Source organism: Lontra canadensis, unplaced genomic scaffold, assembly GCF_010015895.1.
Source record: "Lontra canadensis isolate GAN:19392208 unplaced genomic scaffold, GSC_riverotter_1.0 scaffold7, whole genome shotgun sequence".
In the NCBI taxonomy this organism is placed as follows: Eukaryota; Metazoa; Chordata; class Mammalia; order Carnivora; family Mustelidae; genus Lontra; species Lontra canadensis.
Window position 1 is genome coordinate 37,398,893 of NW_022631001.1, and position 26,757 is coordinate 37,425,649.

The window sequence follows — 26,757 nt, forward strand, 5'->3', positions numbered from 1 at the left end:
TATAAAGAAAAAGAAAGGGGAGTGAATTTTATTGGTACTTGCCTGGCATGTTCAAGGACCAGTAAATAAACCAGTGTAGCTAAATCAGCGTCCTCTTACGAGAGAATTATAGGGGAGGAATTGGAAATGAGAGGCAAACGTCACTCTTTTGAGGAATTTTGCTCCAAAGGGCAGCAGAGAAATGGGACAGTGGCTGAGTGTAAGTTTGATCCCGAGAAGGTATGTGTAGGTGAGATGTGAGAAATGACAGCATGTTTATAATCTAGTAAGAATGATTTTGTAGAGAGCGAAAATGATGTAAGAGAGAGGGAGAGAGTAGCTTTTGTAAATATCTTCAAGTAGGCAACCTGGGATTGGATCTAGTATGTTTGTGGAAAAACTGGCCACTGACTAGAGCTCAGAAAGTCCCATCTGTATTAACTGCATGAAATGCAGGGAAGGTGGGATCCGATTTTACAGGGTGACTTGATAATTAAAAGCAATGTTTTTGGAAAAGATCCTCATAAAAAGCATGAATAATTATCCTTTTAGCATACTGGAAAGGGAATAAAATTGGAGGGAGGTAAAATTCATTTGAGTTCAGATTCTAGCTCTGTGATTTACTAGCTGACATGTGAACTTAGTTACAACATCCCTGTACTATTTAGGGGTGTAGAAATAGAATTCATTTTAAGCTGGTTCAGTTAAAAAGATTTCAATGATGAATTGACTTTGAGAGAATGGGCAGAGCTAAGAGAGTGGGTGAGAGATGGTGAGACGAGCAACCATGAAAAGCTGTTACCGCTCCTGGAGCTGCAAGGATAGGGGTGGAAATGGTGTTTTCAAAGTCACAGCTTCAGTTGTGAGGGGAAGGCCATCTGGTAAGAGCTGTAGTCATGGGGGCGGGGCAGAGGGGAGGGGAGGTACACAGCCATTACACGGGACAATGGTGTGTACGCAGGCAACAGAAAAATAACCTTGATTTCTCTTTCCTCTCAGATTCTAGTTTCCTGTTGGTGGGTCCCAGGGTAAGCAGAAATCAGCTGCATGGGAGCTTAGTGTTAGAGAATAGGGATCAGCCTCCCTGGGATCAAGGGAAGGGCAAAAGGACTCTGGGAGGCAAATACAGAATTATTAGTATAATCACCGAGCCTCAACTTCTCCATCGAGAAAATGGGGTGACTGGCAAAGTTGTTGTGATTTTACATGGCTGCCAAGTGCCTGGCACACTGCTGGCATATAATAGTGTTCAGCAAATAAGAAGAAGATGGTATGGCATCATGGTTAAGAATCCTTAAAGCTTTGGAGTTAGAGCTCAATTCAGTTTCTGTCTCTGACACTTACTAGTCATGTGACTTTGGGCTGGTTATTTAACCATTCTTAGTCTCTGTTGTGTCATCTGTAAAATGGGGAAATAAGGCTAACCACAGAGAATTCTAGTAAGGATTAAAGGAGACAATATGTATTAAGTGTCTAATATGGTGCTGGTACATAGCATACTGTCTCAGTTACCATAATCATATTGTTTGGATTAGTCGGAGCTGTATCCAAGTAATATGAGTCCTCGCACCACCTTTCCTATACACACACACACCTTTTTTCTGCTTCTCAGTTCTTCTGTCTGGGGCCCTTCTTTGTCATGCAGGGGTCAAGGGTACTATCTTTGCCCTTTAGACAGAAAGTACAGGTTCAGTTAGTTTAACACTTTGGCTATCCATTTATGTTCCTGGTTTCTGGTCAGTAAACACAATTACAGAGTTAAATGGTTTCTTTATTGGGCCTAGGTTGGAAGGCATAGAAATAGAAAAAGTTGGAAATACTGAAATTCAGTCAGTTTCATTAGCATGGATTTATATACAAAGTTCAAGTAAATTGTCATTAAGCAATTTGAGATTAAAGGGTATTGTAACAGTTAACTCACAGCTGTACCATAATAAACATTTTTTAAAAATTTCAGATAAGTCTAACAGTTCTGTGAGTTTGACTTGAAGGTGCATATATGTTTTTCTTTTTGGCTACATAGGGAACAATGAAATAAAACCTCATTGACGTAATAGAACCTGATAACATCTCCTGGTTGTACTGGTGATGTTTCACTGTGGTATTGGTGGTTTTGTAGAGCTCTGTAAAGCATGTTGGACTTATAAACATATTCAAACAGAAACTTATCAGGATTCAACTTTTTAAACCACAAAGTTGAATTTATATGAAGGCATAGTCTTGGGTTCACTTTATCAAATCCCCTAAAAAATTCTTTTAGTAGTATATACCTCATATGCTACATAGAATGCTACATAGTTTTGAACAGATGACCGCAGTGTGTGAAAATATATAATAATTTCCGATACTGTATTTGAGCTGAAAAGGAAACATAAATATTGGAAGCTCCTAAAACAGCTACTAAAATTTCATACTTTCATTAAATGGTGCCTTCTAATATAGCAGAACCATATTCTGAAAACATACTGTACCCACTACAACTTCTTTTTTTACTGTGGTTAAAAATTTAGCTAAATTATTTTTCTATTTAAATTATTTACAGACTCTACTTTGGTATTGGTATTAAAGTTTAGATGCCTAAAATTTTGCTGACTTAGGAACAATGTATATACAGGACATAAACTGTTTCCTTGGAAGATTTTAAAAGAGCTGTATATTATATGGGAGGAATGAATGTTTCTGCCAGTTTTTCTTAAACTTTTAATATCCATGCACCATATACTATGTATTCAGTATGCATGGTAGGCAACTGCCAATTTTAGACAAATGTATAAAAATGATTCATTATAATTTTTAAAAACTAAAAAGTCACAGTATTTTTATATCACTGAACATTGTTTGCAACATTAAGGGTATCTCTGTTGTAGCTCACTGATGAGTGAATAGGTTTTGTGTTTAGATTCATTCTGTATCCAACTAAATTCTATTCTGTTCTGTGTTTCTCTTAAATTAGAAAAATCCAAGCAAAATCGTAATTGGGTGATAAAAGGCAGCGAGTATTTTTTGTTCTTGGTTCTGAATACTCAGATTCAGCGTGGCCTCTGCAGCTGTAAAGAGATTTCTCACTGAAGATTATTTTCAGAGCTGTGTCAGTTGCTAAGCTAATGACCATTATCATACTTAAAAACTTGAGAAATAGGGGTGCCTGGGTGTCTTGGTTAAGCACCCGACTCTTGATTTTGGCTGTGGGACATGGTCTCAGGGTCATGGGACTGAGCCCCACATCAGGCTCTGCGCTTAGCCAGGAGTCTGCTGGAGAGTCCCTCTCTCCCTCTCCCTCTGTCCCTCCTCTGTCTCTCTCAAAAACAAATACATTTTATTTGCCCTATTTCCCACAGCACACGGAAAGGATGTATACTCTGGCCAAAAATTGCGTGCAGTTACATATATGCTATTTCTTTCTTTCTTTTTTTTTTTTTTTTTTAAAGATTTTTATTTACTGACTTGACAGAGAGAGATCACAAGTAGGCAGAGAGGCAGGCAGAGAGAGAGAGAGAGAGGGAAGCAGGCTCCCTGCTGAGCAGAGAGCCCCATTCGGGACTTGATCCCAGGACCCTGAGATCATGACCTGAGCCGAAGGCAGCGGCTTAACCCACTGAGCCACCCAGGCGCCCCTGTGCTATTTCTTAAACGCTGAATTATGAGCAGCATATGTGTTTCAACCACCAGCTGTCTTCTGTGAATAAAGTAGTGTATAAATCTGCAGTTAGGAGATAGTCTCCTTGTTAGCAGGACTTCTTGCTGTATAGATAACTGATTCTGACAGAACTTCTAATACATGTTTCTCAGTTTCTGTCAGAGTTCACAAAATAATCATTAAATGGTGGGGGGGGATCCTCTTTTGTAGTATGGGTTTTCAGTGATAGATACGTAGGAACTTGTCCGCCACCCTCCCTCCTAAGTATTGCACAAACCAGAGTTGATTCAGACTTAGCCCATGAGCACATTCATCCAGCAGTTAAGTGACATGAGTGACATGGCTACTGTATGCAAGCGTGATGGTAATTACTCTTACATCCTATGCCTTTTCGGTTCTGAGATACCCCAAGGTGTCGTATGGTAAGTATATGTTGGAAATTATTTGATCTGTTACTTCTTCCAGCATAATGTTTATCATCTGCGTGGCTGGTTTTGCAAGCCCCTCAGCAGTAGTATATCCTTTTTTTTTTTTTTTAAATGCGCATTTGCATTGAGGAGCAGAGAATCTGGATGGTATCTCTTCTGTTTTAAGAATGAAAATCTTGGGCGCCTGGGTGGCTCAGTAGGTTAAAGCCTCTGCCTTCGGCTCAGGTCATGATCCCAGGGTCCTGGGATCGAGTCCCGCATGGAGCTCTCTGCTCAGCGGGGAGCCTGCTTCCCTTCCTCTGTCTCTGTCTGCCTCTCTGCCTACTTGTGATCTCTGTCTGTCAAATAAATAAATAAAATCTTTAAAAAAAAAGAACAAAAATCTTCAGATTCATATAAGAAAGCATTATGCTCTTGTTCTAGAAAGATTCTGTTGGTTTTCCAAAACGATTTTTAGGTTTTGTTGGAATATGACCTAAAAGTTTCCATGGCTTCCTATTATCATTATTCGATAAAGTTTCAAAGTGGAAAACAGAGGAATATAGGATAAATGAATACAAGCCTAAAAAAAAATTAGCTTCTAGATAGTCACTCTTGTATGTCCTAGTAATATGTTCATTTTTTGGGTTTGTGTGGTATTTGTATTAGATTTGTATTCCATTTGCATTAGAGTCTTTTTTTTTTTTTAAGATTTTATTTATTCATTTGAGAGAGCACAAGCAGGAGGAGAGGCAGAGAAGGGGAGAGAGAAGCAGACCCCTTGCTGAGCTGGGAGCCCAACTTGGGGCTCCATTCCAGGACCTGGAGATCATGACCTGAGCCACCCAGGCGCCCCTGGAGTCTTGTTCTTGATCTAGGCTGAGCATTAATTCTGAGTTATTTATGTTTTTATTTTTATCAACACCTTAAAAGCTTTAGGAAACCAACTTTGAGCCATTTCTTTTTTTGATTGGAGATATAGTGCAACACAATGAAAAGAATGCAAACTTTAATAGATGCAAACAATAATATTCCAGTGACGTAAAAATACTTCAGTTAAGATAATTTGTAAAGAATAACACGGGCCTTAGGGCACCTGCCCAGCTTTTAAGAAAATAATAGCTATTACGATGAGGATGATGAGATCTCTGTGGAAATCAGAATTAATCTAATATTTCATAATTGTGAAATATATGTAAAGTATATAGATTCCTTTTTCCCTCTAAACATTCCAGACCACTGATGAACAAGTGATTTATAGATCATAATCTGATAAATAATGGCTAATACTCCATTACTGTTTCCTAGTTTAAATTTTATCTAAATCCTATTATAGAGCCATTGAGCAGTATCTTTCTTAAGGATTTTGTTATTTTGACTATCTCTCAATCTGTCCTGTATTATTAGTTCTGCTACTGTCCTGGATCGTTCCTATCAGGTATAGACACGCTCTAGAACCTAGAGCTTTTGTTAACCATGTCAACGACGACAAAAGTATTATCCCCACATTCTTTTCCAACCATTACCCCATTTCATTCTTGCCACTTACAGCACAATTTCTCAAGAGTTTTCACTAGTCACTGTCTTCACTTCGTTAACTTCCTAAATTCTTAGTTTTTAATTAAAGCTACATAAATACTTACATGTATAAAGTATAGACGAAGGATAACAAACAGCAGCTACTCTCCATTACCATTGATTTTGAACATTACCGGTAACTTTGAAGTTCCTTGTATGCCACGCCTGGCTCCAGTTTCCTTCTCTTATCCCTTAGAAACAATCACCATCCTGAAATTTTTTTTTTTTTTTTTTATGAGCAATCATCTGATTTATAAAAAAAAATGCAACAATATTTAAAATGATACAAATTATCAATTTCAAAACAATACCAAAAAGTGAGTGTATTTAACCATACTCAGCTCATAACAGGAAAAGGGTAAGAAGAATAATTCATGCTATAGCATGTTGCTAATATGAACCGGCAATAGAAAAAGTTGGTAAAGGAAGGCAGAGGAACTCTATCTTTTAAGAATTAGAACCGAGGGGCTCCGTAGTCATCTGGCATCCGCTCAATGTTGTACCTATGGTTAGAAATGTACATGATGGGAACTCCAGGAATCTTCCGGATCCTTCGTTTAAGGTCTCGGTCAACTGTGGCCACGATGTAACACTTGTGCTGAGTTACTCTCTGCACTAAGCAGTCATCTGCATAGGTTCCTTTGTGTGTGCATGGTAATCGTTCAAATCTTGGATCCTTGGCAATCCTTAGAGCCACTCTATACTTCTGCCCCAGTTTCTCAATTTCAGCCATTACACAGTCAGTTACACAAGGGATACACTTGGCATAAAGACAGTCCATCATTGACTGCACTAAGTCAAGTTTGGCTTTAATGGAAAAGTTGATAAAGTTCGTATCAACCAGGATGTGGTAAGGTGGGCCCAGTTGTGTGTTATATTGGAAGAATAAGCAGGAAGGATGTTGGGGGACTTCTCTTTCCTTGAGTGCACTGGGATCTTTCTTTTCTTTTTTTTTAGGTTTTAATCTATCCTTTTCTTTAAGCCTCTGATCTCGGAGACTAAGCATTCGCTTCATAGTCGCATACTTCCTTGCTTTCTTTTGCTTCCCCATGTTCACGTCGTGCTCACCATCCTGAATTTCTTAGAGTTTCCTATATATTTATATTCCTGGAAAGTAATTATTTTAATATATGTTATATATATATATATATATGATATAAATGTATCTTATTTATATTCCTGAAAAGTAATTATTTTGAAAGTATATTTTACTTTCCTGAAAAGTAAATATTTTACAGGTATCAAATTATACTGTGTGTATTCTTCTATGACTTTTCTTATTCAGTCCTCTGTTTCTGGGATTAATTTATGTAGTATGTAACGGTACTTCATTTATTTTCACCGTTGTATTCCATGGTATGAGTATACCAGTGTCCCCATCTTGTTACGGACAGTTGGGTTTCACTGAGTTTGCTTGCTACCCCATACAGTGCTGCTGTGTGCATCTAGGTTAAATGGTATAGCAAAGTCCAAGTTTTGGGAAGGCTTTTCTTCTGATCTGTTGTGGATTGATGCTTTTATAAAATGCACTAAAAACGTTTTGGCCAATGTTAAATTGCTATAAAAATCCCTAAGCCTGTACTGTCCATTTCTTTCTTTATCTTACTGTGGTGCACACTTGGAGTCACACTGCTTTCATACATTTGTAACTGCAGAATTCCTGGTGGACCCAGGCAAAAATTGTGTTTGCTCAAAATCACTAATCGCTGGGTGTTCAGATTAAACAGAATACAGTCTGCTAGCAGTTTGTGACTTTCACTGTATGTTTTTTCAGTTGCTAACCTGCAGGGGATTTCAGACAAAGGCCTCCAAGAGCAGTTGGAGTAGGGCGTCCATGACCTCTCATGTTGCTGCCGCTTCTAAGCAGGCAAACCTTCAACACGGTGCGCTCAGACCATAAGCTAATGGTGTTTCTCTCAGCCAGAAGCCAGATGACTTTATGTCCCTATTTCTCAACCTATTTTCATTTTCATTCCCCTCCCAATGAGCCGTTTTAGACATTTTTCCCCCTCGAATCATTCTTCCTCCTCCATGAAATTTCAGTACTGTAGATTGACGGTCTCTCTGCTTCTGTACTGTGGTGTTTGGAGACCTACAATCATTTTATTATTTTTAAGATTTTTTGTGTGTGTCTGTGTGTGTCCTAAGAACCAGGTTTCACCTGCTTGGGAGTGATAGCACTAACTTAAGAATGCATAATATGAATACAGGTATGGTTCTGGCAGTAGACTACAAGCATTTAAGAAGATAGTATTTAATTATAGGTGAATGAAATGGGGAGCAAGGAAGACTCCGTGTTAAGAAACTGTCTTAATGAAAATACGCTTGATTTAGCAAAAGATCAGCTTCTACGTAAACCCATGAATTGGGAAAGTGAGGAATAGGCATTTGTCACTGTTTTTTTGTTTGTTTGTTTTAAAGATTTTATTTATTTACTTGACAGAGACAGAGAGATCACAAGTAGGCAGAGAAGCAGGCAGAGAGAGAGGAGGAAGCAGGCTCCCCGCTGAGCAGAGAGCCCGATGCGGGGCTCCATCCCAGGACCCTGAGATCATGACCTGAGCCGAAGGCAGAGGCTTTAACCCCCTGAGCCACCCAGGTGCCCCCCATTTGTCACTGTTTAATGGCATACTTTGTAGAAGACATGTGGAAGTATGGATTGGAGGACGGTAGTTAGGCAAGTTTACAGATTTAGAATGCAAATTAGTGAATTGATGCCTCTCTCCTAGGTAATGTTTGGTGACTGATCATGTGGCTCTGACTTCATACCTGTCTGTTCTGTGCTTTTTATTGGTGACTTAAGAAAACCTCAGGTTTGGGGCACCTGGGTGGCTCAGTGGGTTAAGCCTCTGCCTTCGGCTCAGGTCATGATCTCACGGTCCTGGGATCGAGCCCCACATTGGGCTCTCTGCTTGGCAGGGAGCCTGCTTCCCCCTCTCTCTCTGCCTGCTGCTCTGTCTGCTTGTGATCTCTCTCTCTCTGTCAAAATAAATGAATAAAATCTTTAAAAAAAAAAAACCAAAACCTCAGGTTTACAAATGATGAAAGGAATGGTCACTATGCTAGTTGACATCTTCAATCTCAAAAGAAAAATTAAGGACAGAAGTGAAGTATTGCAGTTGGGTCTAAAATACCAATTGTAGGGACGCCTGGGTTGGCTCAGTTAAGTGTCTGCCTTCAGCTCAGGTCAGTCCTGGGATCAAGCCCCATGTAGGACTCCCTGCTCAGTGGGGAGTCTGTTTCTCCCTCTCACCCTGCTCCCCCGACCCCCTGCCGTGTGTGTGTGTGTGTGTGTGTGTGTGTGTGTGTGTGTGTTCTCGCGCACGCTCTCTCTCTCTCTCAAATAAATAAATACTTTAAAAATACCAACTGTGTGAGAGTGGACAAAGTGGAACATAGAAATACCAAGTATAAAAGAAACTTAGGGATTTAAGTATGTTACTCTTAAAAAACATTTTATTTATCTTAGAGAGGGAGAGAGAATGTGGGGCTAGAGAGAGGGGGAGAAGCAGATTCTGGGTTGAGTTTGGAGTCCCGTGCAGGGCTCAATCCCAGGATCCCGAGATCATGACCTGAGCTGAAATCAGGAGTCTGCTGCTTAACCAGCTGAGCCAACCAGGTGCCCCAAGTTACATTACTTTTAACATGAGTGTTCTGAGAAAGTAATTAACATCTTAAACTGTATTAATTAATGTTTCTAGAATCTAGAATGTATGCTGGTCACATCACAACCTGAAATAATTATGTCAGGATTACATTTAGGGCCATATAAAATACTGCATAAGTTTAATGAGTCTATTAATATTCATGAACTACTTTGCATGTGGTTATACCATGTCCATTCTGTGGGTACTGGTCCATAGGTTTTAGATGTAGTTACAGTATGTTGGGATATTCTTTGGGGGAGAAATAGTTTTTTTTTTTTCACTAGCAAGAGACGACCTTTTGCAAGGGTGTTGACAGGGAGATGATGATAATGACAACTGACAATCTTTTGAGTGATTAGGGTGGGTATGTCCTCTAAAATAAGGGTCAGCAAACGATAGCCCACTGACGAAATCCATCCAGCAGCCTGTTTTTGTAGGACTTTCCAGCTAGGAATGGTTTTGCATTTTAAGCATTGTAAAACAAAAAGATGATGTCGCAGTGACCTTAGGTGGCTTCCATAGCCTGAAATATTTACTGTCTGTCCCTCTATAGAAAGAAAAATATGCCAACTCCTGATAAAATATTGGACCAGTGATAGAGTGGATAACCCTTTAAGATTTTTTGCAGACAGGAGACAGAAGACCAAGGATAAAAAACAACACAGATAGTTCACTCTTCAGGTGCGCCTGGTGGCTCAGTCCATAAGAACATGTGACTCCTGATCTTGTGGTTGTGAGATGGAGCCCCCCGTTGGGGGAAGAATTTACTTGGAAAAAAAGTAATAGTTCAGTATATAGAAATCAGGTGATTGTATTACAAATTAGGTTTAAATTAGAGACTAGGAAGCTATGTAGAAAATTGCGATTATTATCAATTTATTTTGGCAAAAGGAGACCTTTTTATTAAAGAGAAATTTATGATTAATTATAGATAGCAGTTATAGATTGCTAAATTAAAGCTAATGTTTTCTCCTTGAGCATAGTGACTGTTGGAAGGAGAAGTTGCCAGAAAGCTTGCCAGGAAGAAAAAGGACAGGAAAATACTGGTCTGAAACTAAGAAGTTATCATGGATAGCCTGTAAAGGAGACAAACAGGAAAACGGTCACTAATTATCTGCATATCAAAAGGGTTGAGGGTTGCTGTTTATAATCTGTTGCTTTATACTTAATCTAACCCCAAGGACAAGCTTTTTTTTTTTTTTTTTAAGATTTTATTCATTTATTTGACCGAGAGATCACACGTAGGCAGAGAGGCAGTCAGAGAGGGGGAAGCAGGCTCCCCGCTGAGCAGAGAGCCGGATGCTGGACTAGATCCCAGGACCCCTTGATTATGACCTGAGCCGAAGGCAGAAGGTTAACCCACTGAGCTACCCAGGTGCCAAAGACAAGCTTTTTAAATTGCTTTTGCAAGAACTACCTTATTAGTAAGGAAATAGCACCACCTACTGACATGGTTTAGAATGATGAGTGATGATCCTTTGAAGATGTCTCTGGGAGGAGGGAGAATGTCTGATGATTTGTAATTTTTCTTGTATTTTTAGTAACTGGGTGTTATTTTGATTTGTATTTTCCTTTTTGTGGTAATGGATATTTTGAAGGTTAATATGCCTGATTATAGTGGCTTTATTCTGACAATTTTCTTGATTCCCCAATCACAAATTATATAATTCATGGAATATTCTTTCTATAATTCTCACATTTCCAGTTGCTCTCCCAAACTGTAAGATGTCTTTTAGGTACTTGTAATTGAAGATGTTCTATTTCATCTTGACATATATTTGTTTATTTCTGGTTTGTAACTAAGTGTTTTGTTTTGTTTTCCAGATGATTCTTTGGGATTGGGACTTAAAGCAATGGTATAAACCTCATTATCAGGTAAATATAGTAAATATCACTAATGTCTGTAATGAAACTTTTTTTAAACTGAAGTATAGTTGACACATAATGTTAGTTTCAGGGATACTGTAATGAAACTTTTGGCATTTTATTATTTTTAATTTTTATTTATTCATTTTATATATATATATATTAAATTTAAAAAATATTTTAATTATTTGAGAGAACATGATGGGTGGTGGAAGGGGCAGAAGGAGAGGGAGAAGCAGGTACCCTATGAGTGGGGAGCCAGATAGGGGCTTTGATTCTGGGCTTGATTCTGGGACCCTGGGATCAAGACCTGAGTCTAAGGCAGATGCTTAACCAACTGAGCCACCCAGGTACCCTGAAACTTTTGACATTTTATGGAAGTTATATTCATGAGATTTCTGTGTCATAAGATTTTCTTTAACTGAACTAAAAGAACTGTCTTCTAGGTAATTTTAAAAAATACATATATTTTAATCATGAGGGGAAGAAGAAAATGATAAGAAACCATACTTGTGCAAGAGTTATTTTTTTTAATGTTGGTAGTATAATCTGGGCTCAGAATAAACGAATAATTCTATACTAAGCATGAGATTTTTTTCTTTTTTCTGATTGTGGGCAACTGATTCACAGAGGGGGGAAATAGATTAAAGGCCGTATATGAGAAGAAGCAAAACATTTGGCAGAATATTTTACTAGGGAAACAAAAACACAGTGTTTGGTTTTTTTGTTTGTTTGTTTTTGGGTTTTGGTAAAATTTCAATTAAATTACACATACAAAAAAGTACACAACTTCATGAATTTTCACAAACTAAACATTCCATATAACTAATACCTATTTCAAGAAATAGAACTTTACCAGCATTCCAGAAACCTCACTTAGGTACCATTCTCGTTATTGACTGTATCCCCAAGGATGATGTCTCCCCTGACTGATGTAGGAAAGATGTTATGGTTGAAAGCAGAAGGCCAAGAAAGAATTCTTGAGACCTCTTTGGTGCAAAAAGGTGATTTTATTATAAAGCATGGGGATAGGACCTGTGGGCAGAAAGAGCTGCACTGGGGTTATGAGGAGTGGCCCATTGTATACTTCCAGGTTGGGAGGGGTTGGGGTAGTGTAAGTCTCTAAGGAATTTTGAAAGCAAGGTTTCCAAGACCTTGAGGGGGCTAGCTGTTGTTAGGAAAAGGTCATGTATTATCGTCTAATAAAACCTTAGTCATGAGACCCTTCAGATGTATATTGGTGCCATATATGCTGGGGGGTTTAGAGATAAAGGAAATTTCCAAAGGAATTTTTATACGTTAAAGTAGACTTACAGGATGCTGGGGGGTAATAGAGGGTAGGCTAGGATTGCCTTTTGCCCTTAGCAAAGTCTTAACATCGAGTCAGTTGAGCCCTAGAAGAGTGTCACTCTGCCTTTCAAGGATTTGTCAATGGGCTTAGGTAGTAAGGAAATTTAATTTTTCTTCTGCCTTTGCTTATTTATGAACTTTATATATATAAATGGAATCATATAATATATACTTTTAAACTTTTTTGATCATTTCAGTAATATATATTAATATCAGAAGAATTAAAAATAGAAGTATAAGAGAAAAAAGAAAAATCACTCCTAAATACAAGCAGTAACTATGTTAATTATGTTAACTTTTGATGTATATCTTTACAGATCTTTTCCCATTTTCCCATTGTATTGAAATGTGTATGCATTCTAGTCTACAAAAAATATAATATGTTATATTATAAATTATATAGAAATATATATAACATAAATATTAACAAAATAAAAAAATTATTAATGTAAATATTTATAAAATTAATTATAAACTATGTTATAATATGCTGGTTTGAAACCTGATGGTTTCCACACTAATAGATACACATTAATAAATACCAAATCTCTGTTCTTTATATTTACAGAAACATTACTCTCTTTATTAGATTTATTTAGTTAGTTGTCTCTATCCCAATTTTTGAAAAAAATGCTTTCTGGCTGTCAGGAAGCAAGAATTTCTATCCCCTTAAAGGTCCTGTAGCTGGACTAAGAATCAAACTGATATAAGATTAACAGGAGAAAATGAGATTTAATAGGCATCCTTATAGGCAATCCACATAAACGTGAAAATTCCAAAGACAGTCTGGGAAAGTAAGGTATAGATGTCATTCTCAGCTAAGGACAAAAAGGGGGCAGAGGACTGGGACTTCAGAGGAAAGGAATGTAATTCCCAGGTTGGTTAGAAGAACAGATGTTTGGTCATTAGATGTTTGCCCTGCCATACAAGGTGGTTCACTCAGATAGAATTGATCTCTGCTGGGGTGCCTGGCTGGTAGAGCATGTGACCCTGGATCTCAGGGTTGTAGGTTCGGGCCCCACGTTAGGTATAGAGATTATGTAATATCCTTAAAAAATTTTTGTCTCTGCTAATAACCTTTATTCGGGGAAATACCCTCAATTTAGATTCTTCTGTGTACTTAAAGGAGGGGCAGAAGTTTTTCTTAAGGCCACAGGATCTCAAGTGCTTTCAGCTCAAAGACAGACAAATGCCAAAGTGGCACATTCTGGGAGGGCTTGTACTGAACCCATTCCCAGCTATTTTAAGTAGTGCTGCTGGCACTCTGGGTGTCTTTTGTTGGGTGTATATCTTAGAGTGGATCCACTGGGTCATTGGGTTTGCATGCATATGTGGAGTCCCAGTAGATAGCTCTCAGTTTTCCAAGCACTTCTATCAATTTTTACCCACCATCAGCTTTTGAGAGTTCCAGTTGCTCCACATCCTTGTGAACACTTGGTAGGGTCTCTTTTAAATCTTTCTGCTAGCTGTGCAGCAGTGTATCATACTGCTTTTAATACTTGCATTTCACTGATGACTCATCAGGTTGAGGATCTTTTCATATGTTAATTGGCTACCCAGATATTCTTGGGTGGGTTCTTTATACTGATTTACTTGGTGATCAGTAGGATTTGTTTATGTATTTTGGAAATGAGTGTGTGTGTGTGTGTGTGTGTGTGTACACATATACACAAAGGCTATATATGTATGTACATATATACATACATATACATAAAAGTGTATATATGTATAAAAGCATATATATATGTGTATATATATAGAATGTAGTTAAAATGGGTGGGGTTTTTTCCCTAAGATTTTATTTATTTGAGGGGCACCTGGGTGGTTCAGTGGGTTAAAGCCCCTGCCTTCTGCTCAGGTCATGATCTCAGGGTCCTGGGATCAAGCCCTACATCGGGCGCTCTGCTCGGCGGGGAGCCTGCTTCCCCCTCTCTCTGCCTGCCTCTCTGCTTACTTGTGATCTCTGTCTGTCAAATAAATAAATAAAATCTTAAAAAAAAATATTTATTTGAGAGAGAGAGCATGCATGAGTGGAGAGGGACAGGCAAAGAGGGAGAAGCAGGCTCTCTGCTGAGTGTAGATCTCCATCCTCTACTCCAGGATCATGACCTGAGCCGAAGGCCTATGCTTTACCAAATGAGCCACCCAGGCGCCCCAAAATGTATATGTGTGTGTGTGTGTGTGTGTGTGTGTGTGTGTGTGTTTAAGTCCTTTCCTAGTCTGATTTATCATGATGTCTTTTGATGAAAATATCACCAATGCTTTCTCTGGATACCTTTTATCAGATTAAGGAAGTTCAAAAAAAATTAAGGAAGTTCCATTCTAATCCTAGTTTACTAAAGACCTTTTTTTTTTCTCTTTTTAGTCATGAATGGGTGTAGAATTTTTATCAGATGCTTTTTCTGCAACTATGGAGATTATTCCTAGATTTTTTTCTGTTTATTCTATTAATGTGGTGAATTATATTGTTTAATTCCGTGCCTGTGATAAACCATTCCCGTATTCCCAGAATAAAGCAAATTTGATCAAGATATTTTAAAAATATTATTTTTATTAAAAATTTAAAAAAATATTTTAAAATATACATATATGTGTGTGTGTGTACATCAAGATATTTTAAAAATATTTTTATTAAAAATTTAAAAAAATATTTTAAAATATACATATATATGTGTGTGTGTGTGTGTGTGTGTGTGTGTATACACACACACCCCACTGGATTTCATTTTTTGTTTTGGAATTTTGAATCCATGTTTACGAGAAAATTGGCCTATAATTCTTGTTTCTCATAATGTTCTTGGCATGTTTTTGGCATAAAGCTTATAATGGCCTCATAAAATAAAGTGGGCTATTCACTCTCTGTTATCAAGAAACATTTGTAAGATTGGTATTCTTTCTTTAATGTTTGAAAGAATGCTGTGGTGAAGCCATCTCAGTTTGGAGCTTTTTTTATGAACAAATGTTAAATTATGGATTCAATTTCTTCAGTAGTTTTAGGCCTGTTTCAGTTTTCTGTCTGTTCTTTTAACAGTTGGGTTAGTGGTGCTTTCTAGGAACTCCTTTTTTTGTTGTTCCCTCCAGCCTTGAGACTGCTGGAAGCTCTATTTTACTTTCAAAATAGAAATCTGTTTGACAATTTTTGCCTGCTTTCTCTATCTCAGCCGCTGTTTGCAAATTGGCAAATGCCTTCAGGGGAAAGCAGCTCTGAAGTCAAGCTTGCTGCTTTTTCTTCTCTCTGAGATCCTGCCTGTCTTGCCCTGATGTTTCAGTCTTCCAACCTCCTTTGACTACAGAAAGCTCTGCTCTGATTCCTGGCCTCTTAACTGCTCTGTTCCATAGCCTTTCTTCCCTGGCCAGTTACAAGTCTGTAGCAGAGACCTTGATGTAGTAGCACAGGATGGCGGATTCATTTTAATTTATTAACTCTTGAGTTCTTGTTCTTTCAAGGCCTGACTGCTTGACTGTTCTCTGAACAGCCTTGAAATGGGTGCTGTTTTTATTTATTTATTTATTTATTTATTTATTAAAAAGATTTTATTTATATATTTGGCAGAGAGAGATCACAAGTAGGCAGAGGGGAAGGGGGAAGCAGGCTCCCCGCTGAGCAGGGAGCCAGATGTGGGGTTCCATCCCAGGACCCTGGGACCATGACCTGAGCTGAAGGCAGAGGCTTAACCCACTGAGCCCTCCAGGTGCCCTACTATTTTTATTTTATTTCAGCTCTTCTAAACTATTCTAGGCAGAAAAGTTCGTTTGATATAGCCTCCTTGCTGAAAAATAAGGCAAGCCTCTTGTGTCACTCGAACAAAATTCATCACTTATACATTGGGAATAATACCAATTTCCTCAGAGGGCTGATTACGATAACAACAACAACAACAACAACAAGTGCCCGGGGGATAGTAGCACTCAATAAAAATGTGAGCTAATATTATATTAATATATAATAATGAATTCTAAGTATCTCTGAAACTATAATATAAGACAGGATTTAGCACAGTTTTTTCTATAAAGGGCCAGATAGTAAATATTTTAGCATTTTCATATGTTAATTGGCTACCCAGATACTCTTTTTTTTTTTTTTAAAGGTTTTTATTTATTTATCTGTCAGAGAGAGTGAGCACAGGCAGAGGCAGAGGGAGAAGCAGGCTCCCCTCTGAGCAAGGAGCCCAGTGTGGGACTCGATCCCAGGAAGCTGGGATCATGACCTGAGCCGAAGGCAGCCACTCAACCAACTGAGCCACCCAGGCGTCCTGCTACCCAGATATTCTTAAAATATTTAGCATTTTAGCACAGCCACCTACCCTACCCTCCTCCCCCTCTTCAGTCATCCTTTAAAATGCAGGATCTATTCTTAGCTCTCTGGGCAAAACCAAGATTTGCCACATATGAGCCAATGGGAAATAGGAATTAAAGCTCTGATTTAAAAATTTGTCACTCTTGCTTCCTACACTCTGCTCACCCAGAATAAAAGTTGAAGTCCTTGTCATGGACCCAAGTGACCTTCCACAATATGGTCCCTCACTCTACTTCCGTTTACTTCTCTGACCTTATGTTGTACTAATTTCTCCTTCATCTACTCTGTTCCAGTTACTCGGGCCTCCTCGTTATTCCTCAGACAAGCGAGGCAGGCTGGCCCTCTGGGTCTTCACACTTGCTGGTCTCTCTGCCTGGAATGCTCTTTTCCCATGTCTCTGTCAGTTCTTAACATAAAGATTATCTTTTCACCTCAACATTTTAGTGCCCTCCATTACTTCTTTTTCTCTTTACTTGCTTTTTACCCCGCTCAAAATCCGTGATTCTCCCTTGTTCATACCCATTAGCCTGGAATCCTGTGTTCTCAAAAATTTAGTCCCAACATGCCTCTCCAACCTTATTTTCCAGGGCTCTTTAAAAAAGAAAAATGAAGCATGTACTTTAATAATTTTATGTTCCCTGTACTTCGCTATTTTATTGGTTTTGCACCTTTACTTGCATTCTTTCTTGATGAGCTCCCCCAAATGCATTTTTAGCTTGAATGTAAAAATTATTCCTCCCTGATCTTTATAAATAAAATACTGCCAAATTAATATCTCAGTTCAAATGCTACCCCTTCCATAAAGTTTCTGTTAACCATTTGGATTAAAGCTTATGTATCTTCTTTGAACTCTGGTGCCACTTTATCTGTATTTTTATTTCATCACTTTCCATAATATTAATAGTAGTACTACTTACTGTACTTTACCTCTCTGTACCATACACTGCCCTGTTTGCTCTGCCTGTATCGTCAGCTTTAATTCTCCCTGCTCCTCTCCACTAAATGTAACTATGAACTCTGGAAATAACAAGAGGCAGCCGAATTTCAGGAGAATACTGAAAAATGGAAAGAGGAGGGTGGAGGAGTTGGGGATCCCAGTAATAAAAACTGCAGTGATGGGGTTTCTTAAAACCCTTGCCTAACAGCAAGAGGTGACCCAGCAGAAGGTGACTCAGGTGGGCTCATTCCTTCCCCAAGATAAAATGAGAGTCCTGCCAGTAACACCACGTGAGTCTAGTTGCTCTAGCAGGGGGAAACCGATCAGGAGCTGCACTGACAATAAGAGGTCAGGGGAGGGATTCTCATTCCCTACTGAGCAGGAGACTCCCTTTACCCAGAGACTGGGGATACTGCCATGACATGTGTCTAGTCCTGAAGGTGCTCTTTGTGCCGGTGGCCTGGAGACTCTCTTGCCCCACCGAGAGGTACCAGGTGGCTCAGTGTGAGGAAATTCCTGCTTCCTCCTCCCATCTGCTCACCCACGGAAGTACCAGAAAGGACCAGTGGGAATCCTAGTGGCACCAGAAAATAATCAGGCAGACCGAAATACCACTGTGGATGCCCAGAAAGCTAAATTGTCATTAGAACCACAGCCTGAAAAAGTAGACCGGGACCTGTGTACTAAATCTAAACAAAAAGACCACCTCCCCATACAAAACATTTAAATAGGACCCAGAGTCTTCTAGGGTAATAGCTAAAATGCTGATAATAAAAGAAAAGAAATCACTTTTCATACCAAGAACCAGGAAAATCACAACTTGAATGAGGAAAAAAAAGTCGATGCTTAACATCAAGATAAATCAGATTTGAGATTATCTGACAAATATTTTAAGATTTTATTTCTTTATTTTAGAGAGAGAGCCTCAGCAGGGGGAGGAGCAGAGGGAGAGGGACAGGCAGTCTCCCCACTGAGCAGGGAGGCTGATAGGGGGCTCTAAGATCATGACCTGAGCTGAAATCAAGAGTTGGATGCTTAACCAACTGAGCTATCTTGGTGCCCCCAACAAGAAATTCTAATGCAGCTGTCATAAAAATGTTCTAACAAGCATGTAACAAGGAAACAAAATAGAAAATCTCAACAATAACAAAAAAACAGGCACTTCTCCCCTTTGATTGCACCTCACAGATGCTGTGGTGGGTTTTTTGGTTTTGTTTTGTTTTTAACAAATTGAAGGTTTGTAGCAAACCTGCATCAAGCAGGTCTGTTTTTACTGTTTTAAGAAGAGCATTTGCTCACTTCATGTTTCTCAGACACATTTTGGTAAGTGTTAAAATATTTCAAACTTTTTCATCATGACACTTGTTATGGTGATCTGTGATCAGCGATCTTGGATGTTACTATTGTAATTGGTCTGGGGTGCCATGAGTCATGCTCACAAAAGATGGTTAACTCAATAAATATTGTGTGTTTGACTGCTACACTGACCAGCTGTTCCTCCATCTCTCTCCCTTCTCTTTGGGCCTCCTTATTTCCCAAGATAGAACAATATTGAAATTCGGTCAGTTAATAACTCTTCAAGGCCCGCTTAGTGGTCAAGTGAGAGTCCCATATCTCTTACTTTAAATGAAAAGCTAGAAATGGTTAAGCCTTGAGAGGAGGGTGCCTCGAAAGCTAAGATAGGTCAAGAGCTAGCCTCTTGCATCAGACATTGAAGTTGTGAATGCAAAGGAAAAGTTCTTTTTTTTTTTTTTTTTTTAAAGATTTATTTATTTATTTATTTGACAGTAAGAGACAGTGAGAGAGGGAATACTAGCAGGGGGAGTGGGAGAGGGAGAAGCAGGATTTCCACTGCCCAATACGGGGTTCATTCCCAGGACCCTGGGATCATGACCTGAGCTGAAGGCAGATGCTTAATGACTGGGCCACCCAGGTGCCCCAGTGTTGTGATTTTTAATTTCTAATTTACTTCTAATTATTATTTTTTAAAAGATTTTATTTACTTATTTCACAGAGATCACAAGTAGGCAGAGAGAGAGAGGAGGAAGCAGGCTTCCTGCTGAGCAGACAGCCTGATGCGGGGCTTGATCCCAGGACCCTGGGATCATGACCTGAGCTGAAGACAGAGGCTTTAACCCACTGAGCCACCCAGGTGCCCCCAAAGGAAAAGTTCTTGAAGGAAATGTAAGAGTGCTACTTCAGTGAGCACGAGAATGATAAGAAAGTGAGACAGCTGCTTTGCTGATAGGGAGAACGTTGTAATGTTTTGGATAGAGGATCAAACCAGCCACAACATTCCTTTCAGCCAAAGCCTGATCTAGAGCGTGGTCCTAACTCTCTCCAATCCTATGAAGTCTGAGAGAGGTGAGGAAGCTGCAGAAGTAGTCTGAAGCCAGCAGAGGTGGGTTCACGAGGTTTAAGGAAGGAAGCCATCTCCAAAACATCAAAGTGCAAATGAGTGCTGATGTAGAAGCTGCAGCAAGTTATCCAGAAGTTCTAAGCTAAGATACTTACTGAAGGTGGTTACACTGAACGACAGATTTTCAAGGTATGTAAGGCAGCCTTCTATTGGGAGAACATGGCACCCAGAACTTCCATGGCCAGAGAGAAGTCAATGCCTGGCTTCAAAGGTTAGACTTGAGTTCTCTCACTGGGGCTAATGCAGCTGGTGACTTGACATTGAAGCCAGTGCTCCTTTACTGTTCTGAAAATCCTAGGGTCCTTAAGAATTATGTTAAACGTATTCTGCGCTCTGTAAATGGAACAACAAAGCACATCTGTTTTCAACGGTTTACTGAACATTTTAAGCCCACCTTCGAGACCTCCTCAGGGAAAAAAGAAAGATTCAGATATTAGTGCTCATTGACAAAGCACCTGAACACCCATGAACTCTGACGGAGACGTACAACAAGATTAATATTTTCATGCCTGTTAACATAGCATCCATTCTGCAGCCCATGGAGCCAGTTAATAATTTCGGCTTCCAAGTCTCATTATTTAAGAAATACATTTTGTAAGGCTGTTCCTGCCCCAGGTAGTGATTCCTTGGTCGGATCTGGGCAAAGAAAATTGAAAACCTTCTGAAAAGGATTCACAATTCAAGAGGTTGAAATGCCAGCATTAACAGAGTTTGGAAGAAGTTGATTCCCACCTTTGTGGGTGACTTTGAGGGGCTCGAGATTTAAGTGAAGAAGGTAACTACGTGTGTGGTAGAAACGGCAAGAGGAGTACACTAAAGAAGTGGGGCCTGAGGGTGACTGAATGGCTGCCATCTCGGGGTAAAACCTGAACGTACGGGGAGTTGCTTCTTACGAAGGAACAAAGGAAAGTGGTTTCGGGAGATAGAATCTGCTCCTGAAGATGCTGTGAGGACTGTTGAAATGACGACAAAGGATTTAGGATAGGATATAAACTTGATAAAGCAGTCACAGGTGTTGGGAGGATTGAATCCAAGTTTAAAAGAAGTTCTCCTGTGGGTAAAATGCTCTCAGGCAGCATCACAAGCAACAGAGAAACTGTGAAAGGAAGAGTCAGCCGAATGCAGCTAACTTCATTTAAGAAATTGCCACAGCCGCCCCAACCCTTAGCTACCGCCACCTCGATTGGATCAGTCTGCAGCCATCAACATCACATTCGAGACCCTCCACTAGCAAAAAGATGACAACTCGGGGCGCCTGGGTGGCTCAGTGGGTTAAAGCCTCTGCCTTCAGCTCAGGTCATGATCCCAGGATCCGGGGATCCAGCCCCGCATCGGGCTCTCTGCTCAGTGGGAAGCCTGCTTCCTCTCTCTCTGCCTGCCTCTCTGCCTACTTGTGATCTCTGTCTGTCAAATAAATAAATAAAATCTTTAAATCCCCCCTTAAAAAAAGAAATGACGACTCGCTGAAAACTCAGATGATTGTCAGCATTTTTTAGCAATAAAGTATTTTTTTTTTAGAGGAAGGGAGAGTGTGGAGGGGAAGGGCAGAGAGAGAGATATTCCTAAGCAGGCTCCACAGTGGGTGTGCAGCCTGACATGGGGCTCGATCTCACAACCCTGAGATCATGACCCGAGCCGAAATCAAGAGTCAGATACTTAACTGACTGAGCCACCCCGCTGGCTAAATGAAGTATTTTTAAATTAAGGTATGTTGGGGGCACCTGGGTGGCTCAGTTGTTAAGCTGCTGCCTTTGGCTCAGATCATGATCCCCGAGGGGCTCCCTGCTCTGCGGGAGGCTTGCTTCTCCCTCTCTGCTCCCCTGCTTGTGTTCCCTCTCTCGCTGTGTCTCTCTCTGTCAAATAAATAAATAAAATCTTAAAAAAAATTAAGGTATGTACATTGTTTTTTAAGACATAATGCCATCGCACACATAATAGACTACAGTACATTGTAAACATAACTTTTTTATGCACTAGGAAACCAGAGAATTTATTTGACTCACTTTATTGTGCTGTTTGCTCTATTGCAGTGGTCTGGAACCAAACCTGCAACATCTCTGAGGTAGATCTGTAAAAGTTATAAAAAAGAAAGAAATGAAAACTTTGGAACTCAAAAATACAGTAATGGAAATGAAAAATTTGCTGAATGGGCTTAGGAGAGTGGGATGACAGAGGATGGAATTTGTGAGCTTGAGGACAGAGCAACAGAATTTACCTAATTTGAACAACAGAGAGGAAATAGATGGAAACAATGTAACAGGGATGTATTGGCCAATAACAAAAGATCCAAAATTCGTATCAGTGTCTGAGAAGGAGAGAGTGAGTTTAAAAGATTATTTGAAAAAACAGTGGCTGAAAACGTCCTCAAATTTTGCAAAAAAAAAAAAAAAAAAAGTAATCCTACAAATTTGAGAAGCTGAGTGAATCCCAAATATGAAAACCCCTAATAAATCTGCAAGCCATGTCATATTTAAACATTTGAAAACTAAAGACCAAAGAAAATAAAAGCAACTACAGAGAAATGACACATGATCTATAGAGGAACACCAGCTTAAATATCGATAGATTTCTCATTTGGATGTGGGAAAACAGATGCTATTATAGTACAATTTGTGGAGGTAAAGACTTAACCAAACATACAGGAGGGCAGTTTTATAGTAATGAACAAATTGTAACTTGTTCATTTACTGTGGTTCAGCAATTCAGTTTTATGGGAAGCTATTTGTCTGAAGTATGCTTAATTATCTATAGTGACATATATAGCAAAGTATTTATTTATAAAGATTAGCAACAGCTGGGCTATCCTCTAGTAATAGGGAATGTTTTCAAATAAAAGCTAAGACAAAATAATACTTTACAAGAAAAAAAAAATCCCCAAAGAGCAAAGACATTATTTAGCTAATTATTGTTCTAACTTTCATAACTTTGGAACTTAGTTCTGAAATGTGTTGAGGATACTTAATAAACAGTTTTATGGTGAATTCATTAAATACATTCGATAATTAAGAATTTTAGATAACTCATGTAGGTTTAAGGTACAATAAAAGCAAGAAAAATTACATTTAATTCACTGTTGATTATCCATGTGCTCATTTCTATGGGTAATTGAGTTGAACATCATATATGTATTTTCAAGAAGTAAAAATCATACCATATGCATACGTCAATGAAATATTTATTCTAAATTTTAAAAATATCTTTCCTGGAGCACCTGGGTGGCTCAGCCGGTTAAAGCCTCTGCCTTCGGCTCAGGTCATGATCTCTGTCAAATAAATAAATAAAATCTTAAAAAAAAACAAAAAAACTTTCCTGTCCACTCTTTAAGGCCAAGTGTGACGTTACCCTTTCCATGAAGTTGTTGGTGACCATTCAGTTCGAAGTTAATCACTATCTCCTTCAAACTCTGACACCTTTTTTCCTGTATTTTTATCTTCTTATTTTCCATAGTATTGATGGTTATGGTGTGATTTATTGCACTTTAAATATATTCCCTCATGTTTTACATGTATTCTCAGACTAGTCTCATGTCAGCCCTTAATGAGGTGGTGGTTGTAATCTCCATTTTACCGTAAAGAAACTAAAAGGTTCAGATGTTAAATAACTTGCTCAAAATCAGACAATTAGGGTTAAAGCGTAGATTTCAGTTGCTGATGTCTTTGCACGAGAGCCTTGTCCCTCCACTCGTCTGCCTCTGAAATGTGTAAGGTTACCTGAAAGAACCGCTGTATAGGTGTACCTTGTATATGTACATAGATTTAAAATACAGTGTTTCTTAAATGTTAGAGCGTTTTCGTACAAATCTATAATACTACTTTTTTCTTTTCTTTCCTAGAATTCTGGAGGTGGAAGTGGAGTTGATCTTTCTGTGCTAAATGAGGCTCGCAATATGGTGTCAGATCTTCTGGTGGATCCGACCCTTCCCCCACAAGTGATCTCCTCTCTGCGGAGCATCAGTAGCTTGATGGGTGCTTTCTCAGGTTCCTGCAGGCCAAAGATTAACCCTCTCACACCATTTCCTGGATTTTACCCCTGCTCAGAAATAGAGGACCCAAATGAGAAAGGAGAACGAAAACTTTACAAGGTCAAGATCCAGTAATCAGCCAGCCCTAATTACCACATTTAATATTTTCAAATTAAAACTGCTCCTTTATAGCTCAGATGAAATACAGTTTCAAGGATCAGCTTTTTTGTACAGTATATTGAGCTGCTTGGGACTTTGGGGGTGGTTGTAAATCTCAAATCATTCTAAAGGAGTGTTCAGCTTTTATTCTAAATAACTTTGCTATAGCTAGCAGTTAAAAATTCATCAGTACAACTATTTATCATTGTTGTTATTGTTTTTAAATACAAAACAACACATATTTAAGTCCAGGCTTGTATAACAAACTAGTGGTCCTGTCATGTCATTAATCTGTTGTATGATTTAGAATCCAGGAATATTATTGAACCACAAAGAATTGATCATTATAATTTTTTTTTTAAAGATTTTATTTATCTGTCAGAGAGAGAGGGAGAGAGAGTGAGCACAGGCAGACAGAATGGCAGGCAGAGGCAGAGGGAGAAGCAGGCTCCCTGCAGAGCAAGGAGCCCGATGCGGGACTCGATCCCAGGACGCAGGGATCATGACCTGAGCTGAAGGCAGCTGCTTAACCAACTGAGCCACCCAGGCGTCCCATAATATTTGTTTTATGAATTACAAAGCATTATTTTAAATTTTCACCTTTTTTTTTTTTTTGTCTCTGTTTTGCCCCCTTTACACGCACTGGAGCTTGGTCTAGCCTAATAGACATTGATTTTTCCATCATTAAATATGGGGTTAATTTTTTTTTTAATATAAGTGCTTCAAAACAGGATTTTCTTTAAGAAATAATAAATACTATCCTAAGTAGGTTTACATTATGCTTGTTCAGAGTGTAATTAAAATTGCTTTATTTGACTAATCAATATCTTTATCAATAACTAAAATCAGAAACTTAATAAGAACATTTTAAAGATTATTCTAGATTTATTTATTCTACAGGTAAAGAAACTAATCAAGAGAAGATAAAATTCAAATCAGTTAATTTTGTCCCTTGTAATAATGTATATAGAACTTTAAAAAAGTTAAATATCATTTTGAAAGGAATTTGATCAGTTAATTTCATTGTGTTAGTTCTCAGCATTAAGATGTAGAAATATTGAAAAATTAAGTCCAGTTAGGGCTAAAGTTTGATAATTACTGATCACAAATATACACAACAGGTGATTATGTGATGCTTTTATTTATAAGAAATATATACAGTAGCACTTGCCTTATTCAAAATCCAATTAACAATGGTACTTATTATAAGGCATTCTTTTTAGCGCTCTGCATGTCAGAAGTAGGTTAATCACAAGTATCTAAAAGTGACAGTAATAAATCCATCAATAAAGTAATGGTATTATATTCTTGAGTTAGTTTTCACTTTGTAAGTTGTTCTTTGTATTTTCTATTGGCATTTGATGTTTTGAATAGGTTTTTTCTCTTTTCAGTTGCAGTATACTTGACACAAAAATAGTAATTCTTAAAAATCTTAATCAGAAAAACCTTACTATTATCAATATTATGTTTGTCACTATGTTTATTGTGTTTAAAAAACGTGTACTGGTACATTTTAGAAACATTTTAAACAACATAAATGAAACAGGATGCCTAAGCGCCTCATTTCCTGAACATTCTAGTTCATCAGGCTTGTTTTTGGTACTGGAATCTACTGATAGGAGTAGTCCTATAAGAACCAGGAAGTATCCCTTATTTCTTTTCGTTGTGTTCTTTAAATTTCTTTCTTGAATTTCACATTGAATTTGTCTCTGCTTTTGGAAAAGAATAGAAAAGGCCTGATACTACTCCAAAAAAGAACAATAGCCATTTATGAAAAGATAATTAGTAAGGAAAGGGGAGTCATAAAAGATAATGTAAATGTCTTATATATGTGTTAAGAACTAAGAGACTGAATGGACCTAAATTATAGCCAGAAAGGATTATGTTCCACAAAGGACGTTTTCACTGTGAGTCTAACTCACTATGACCCTTTACAAAATTGACATGCTTGGGAAACTTAAACATAGGAGATATTTATCTCTGAGATGGTTTCAGTATTTGCTAGTGGGGGAAATTCAGAAGAAGTAAAGACTGTTTTATGTAAATCTCAGTAAAACACCTATTCAGTGGTTAAAAAAAATAAAAAAGAATACATTGGTTAATCGATATTTGGACCAATTTAGAATATTTTTAAAAATTAAGGTAAAATATTAATGCTAATGGTGTTCTGAGTTTAATTGCTAATTGAAAAGATAGCTCTGAATCTTTCAGTTTCTCCAGGTTAACCCTATGTACATTAGCCTTATACTGAAAATAAAAAAGGTTTAGTATATAGGTCTTATAGTCCCTCATCCTAAGCTTGAACTCTGCAGTTGATTTTCAGGGTAAATCTTTCATATTTGCCTTTGAAATTGTCAAGTATTTATTTCTCATGAAATGAGGGAGTAAAGTGTATAAAAGAATAAAGATCTTGTTAAATTGTAGGGAGTTCAGAAATCATTTTTTGGTGGGAGGAACACTAAATAGAACAACAGTGTAGAATGTGAAATTCGGAGTAAATTTGAGGTATTTTCAGAGTAA

The 26,757-nt window shown here is 38.3% G+C and overlaps 2 protein-coding genes across 2 annotated transcripts in view; one reads left to right on the plus strand and one right to left on the minus strand.

The window, feature by feature from the left end:
• Positions 1 to 26,757, plus strand: part of PDE3B (phosphodiesterase 3B) — a 179,685-nt gene that overhangs the window by 102,256 nt on the left and 50,672 nt on the right. The window contains exons 2-3 of the mRNA XM_032853535.1: positions 11,073 to 11,123; positions 23,950 to 24,198. Of these exons, the coding sequence (XP_032709426.1) occupies positions 11,073 to 11,123; positions 23,950 to 24,198 (300 nt within the window). The remainder of the gene's footprint in view (positions 1 to 11,072; positions 11,124 to 23,949; positions 24,199 to 26,757) is intronic.
• Positions 5,897 to 6,661, minus strand: LOC116865228 (rRNA-processing protein FCF1 homolog). Its single transcript, XM_032853536.1, has one exon. The coding sequence runs from the start codon at positions 6,650 to 6,652 to the stop codon at positions 6,056 to 6,058; it is 597 nt and encodes a 198-aa protein (XP_032709427.1). The 5' UTR covers positions 6,653 to 6,661; the 3' UTR covers positions 5,897 to 6,055.

Bases quoted from the DNA above. Each gene is read 5' to 3' on its own strand.
- LOC116865228 (XM_032853536.1), bottom strand. From the start codon at position 6,652: ATGGGGAAGCAAAAGAAAGCAAGGAAGTATGCGACTATGAAGCGAATG.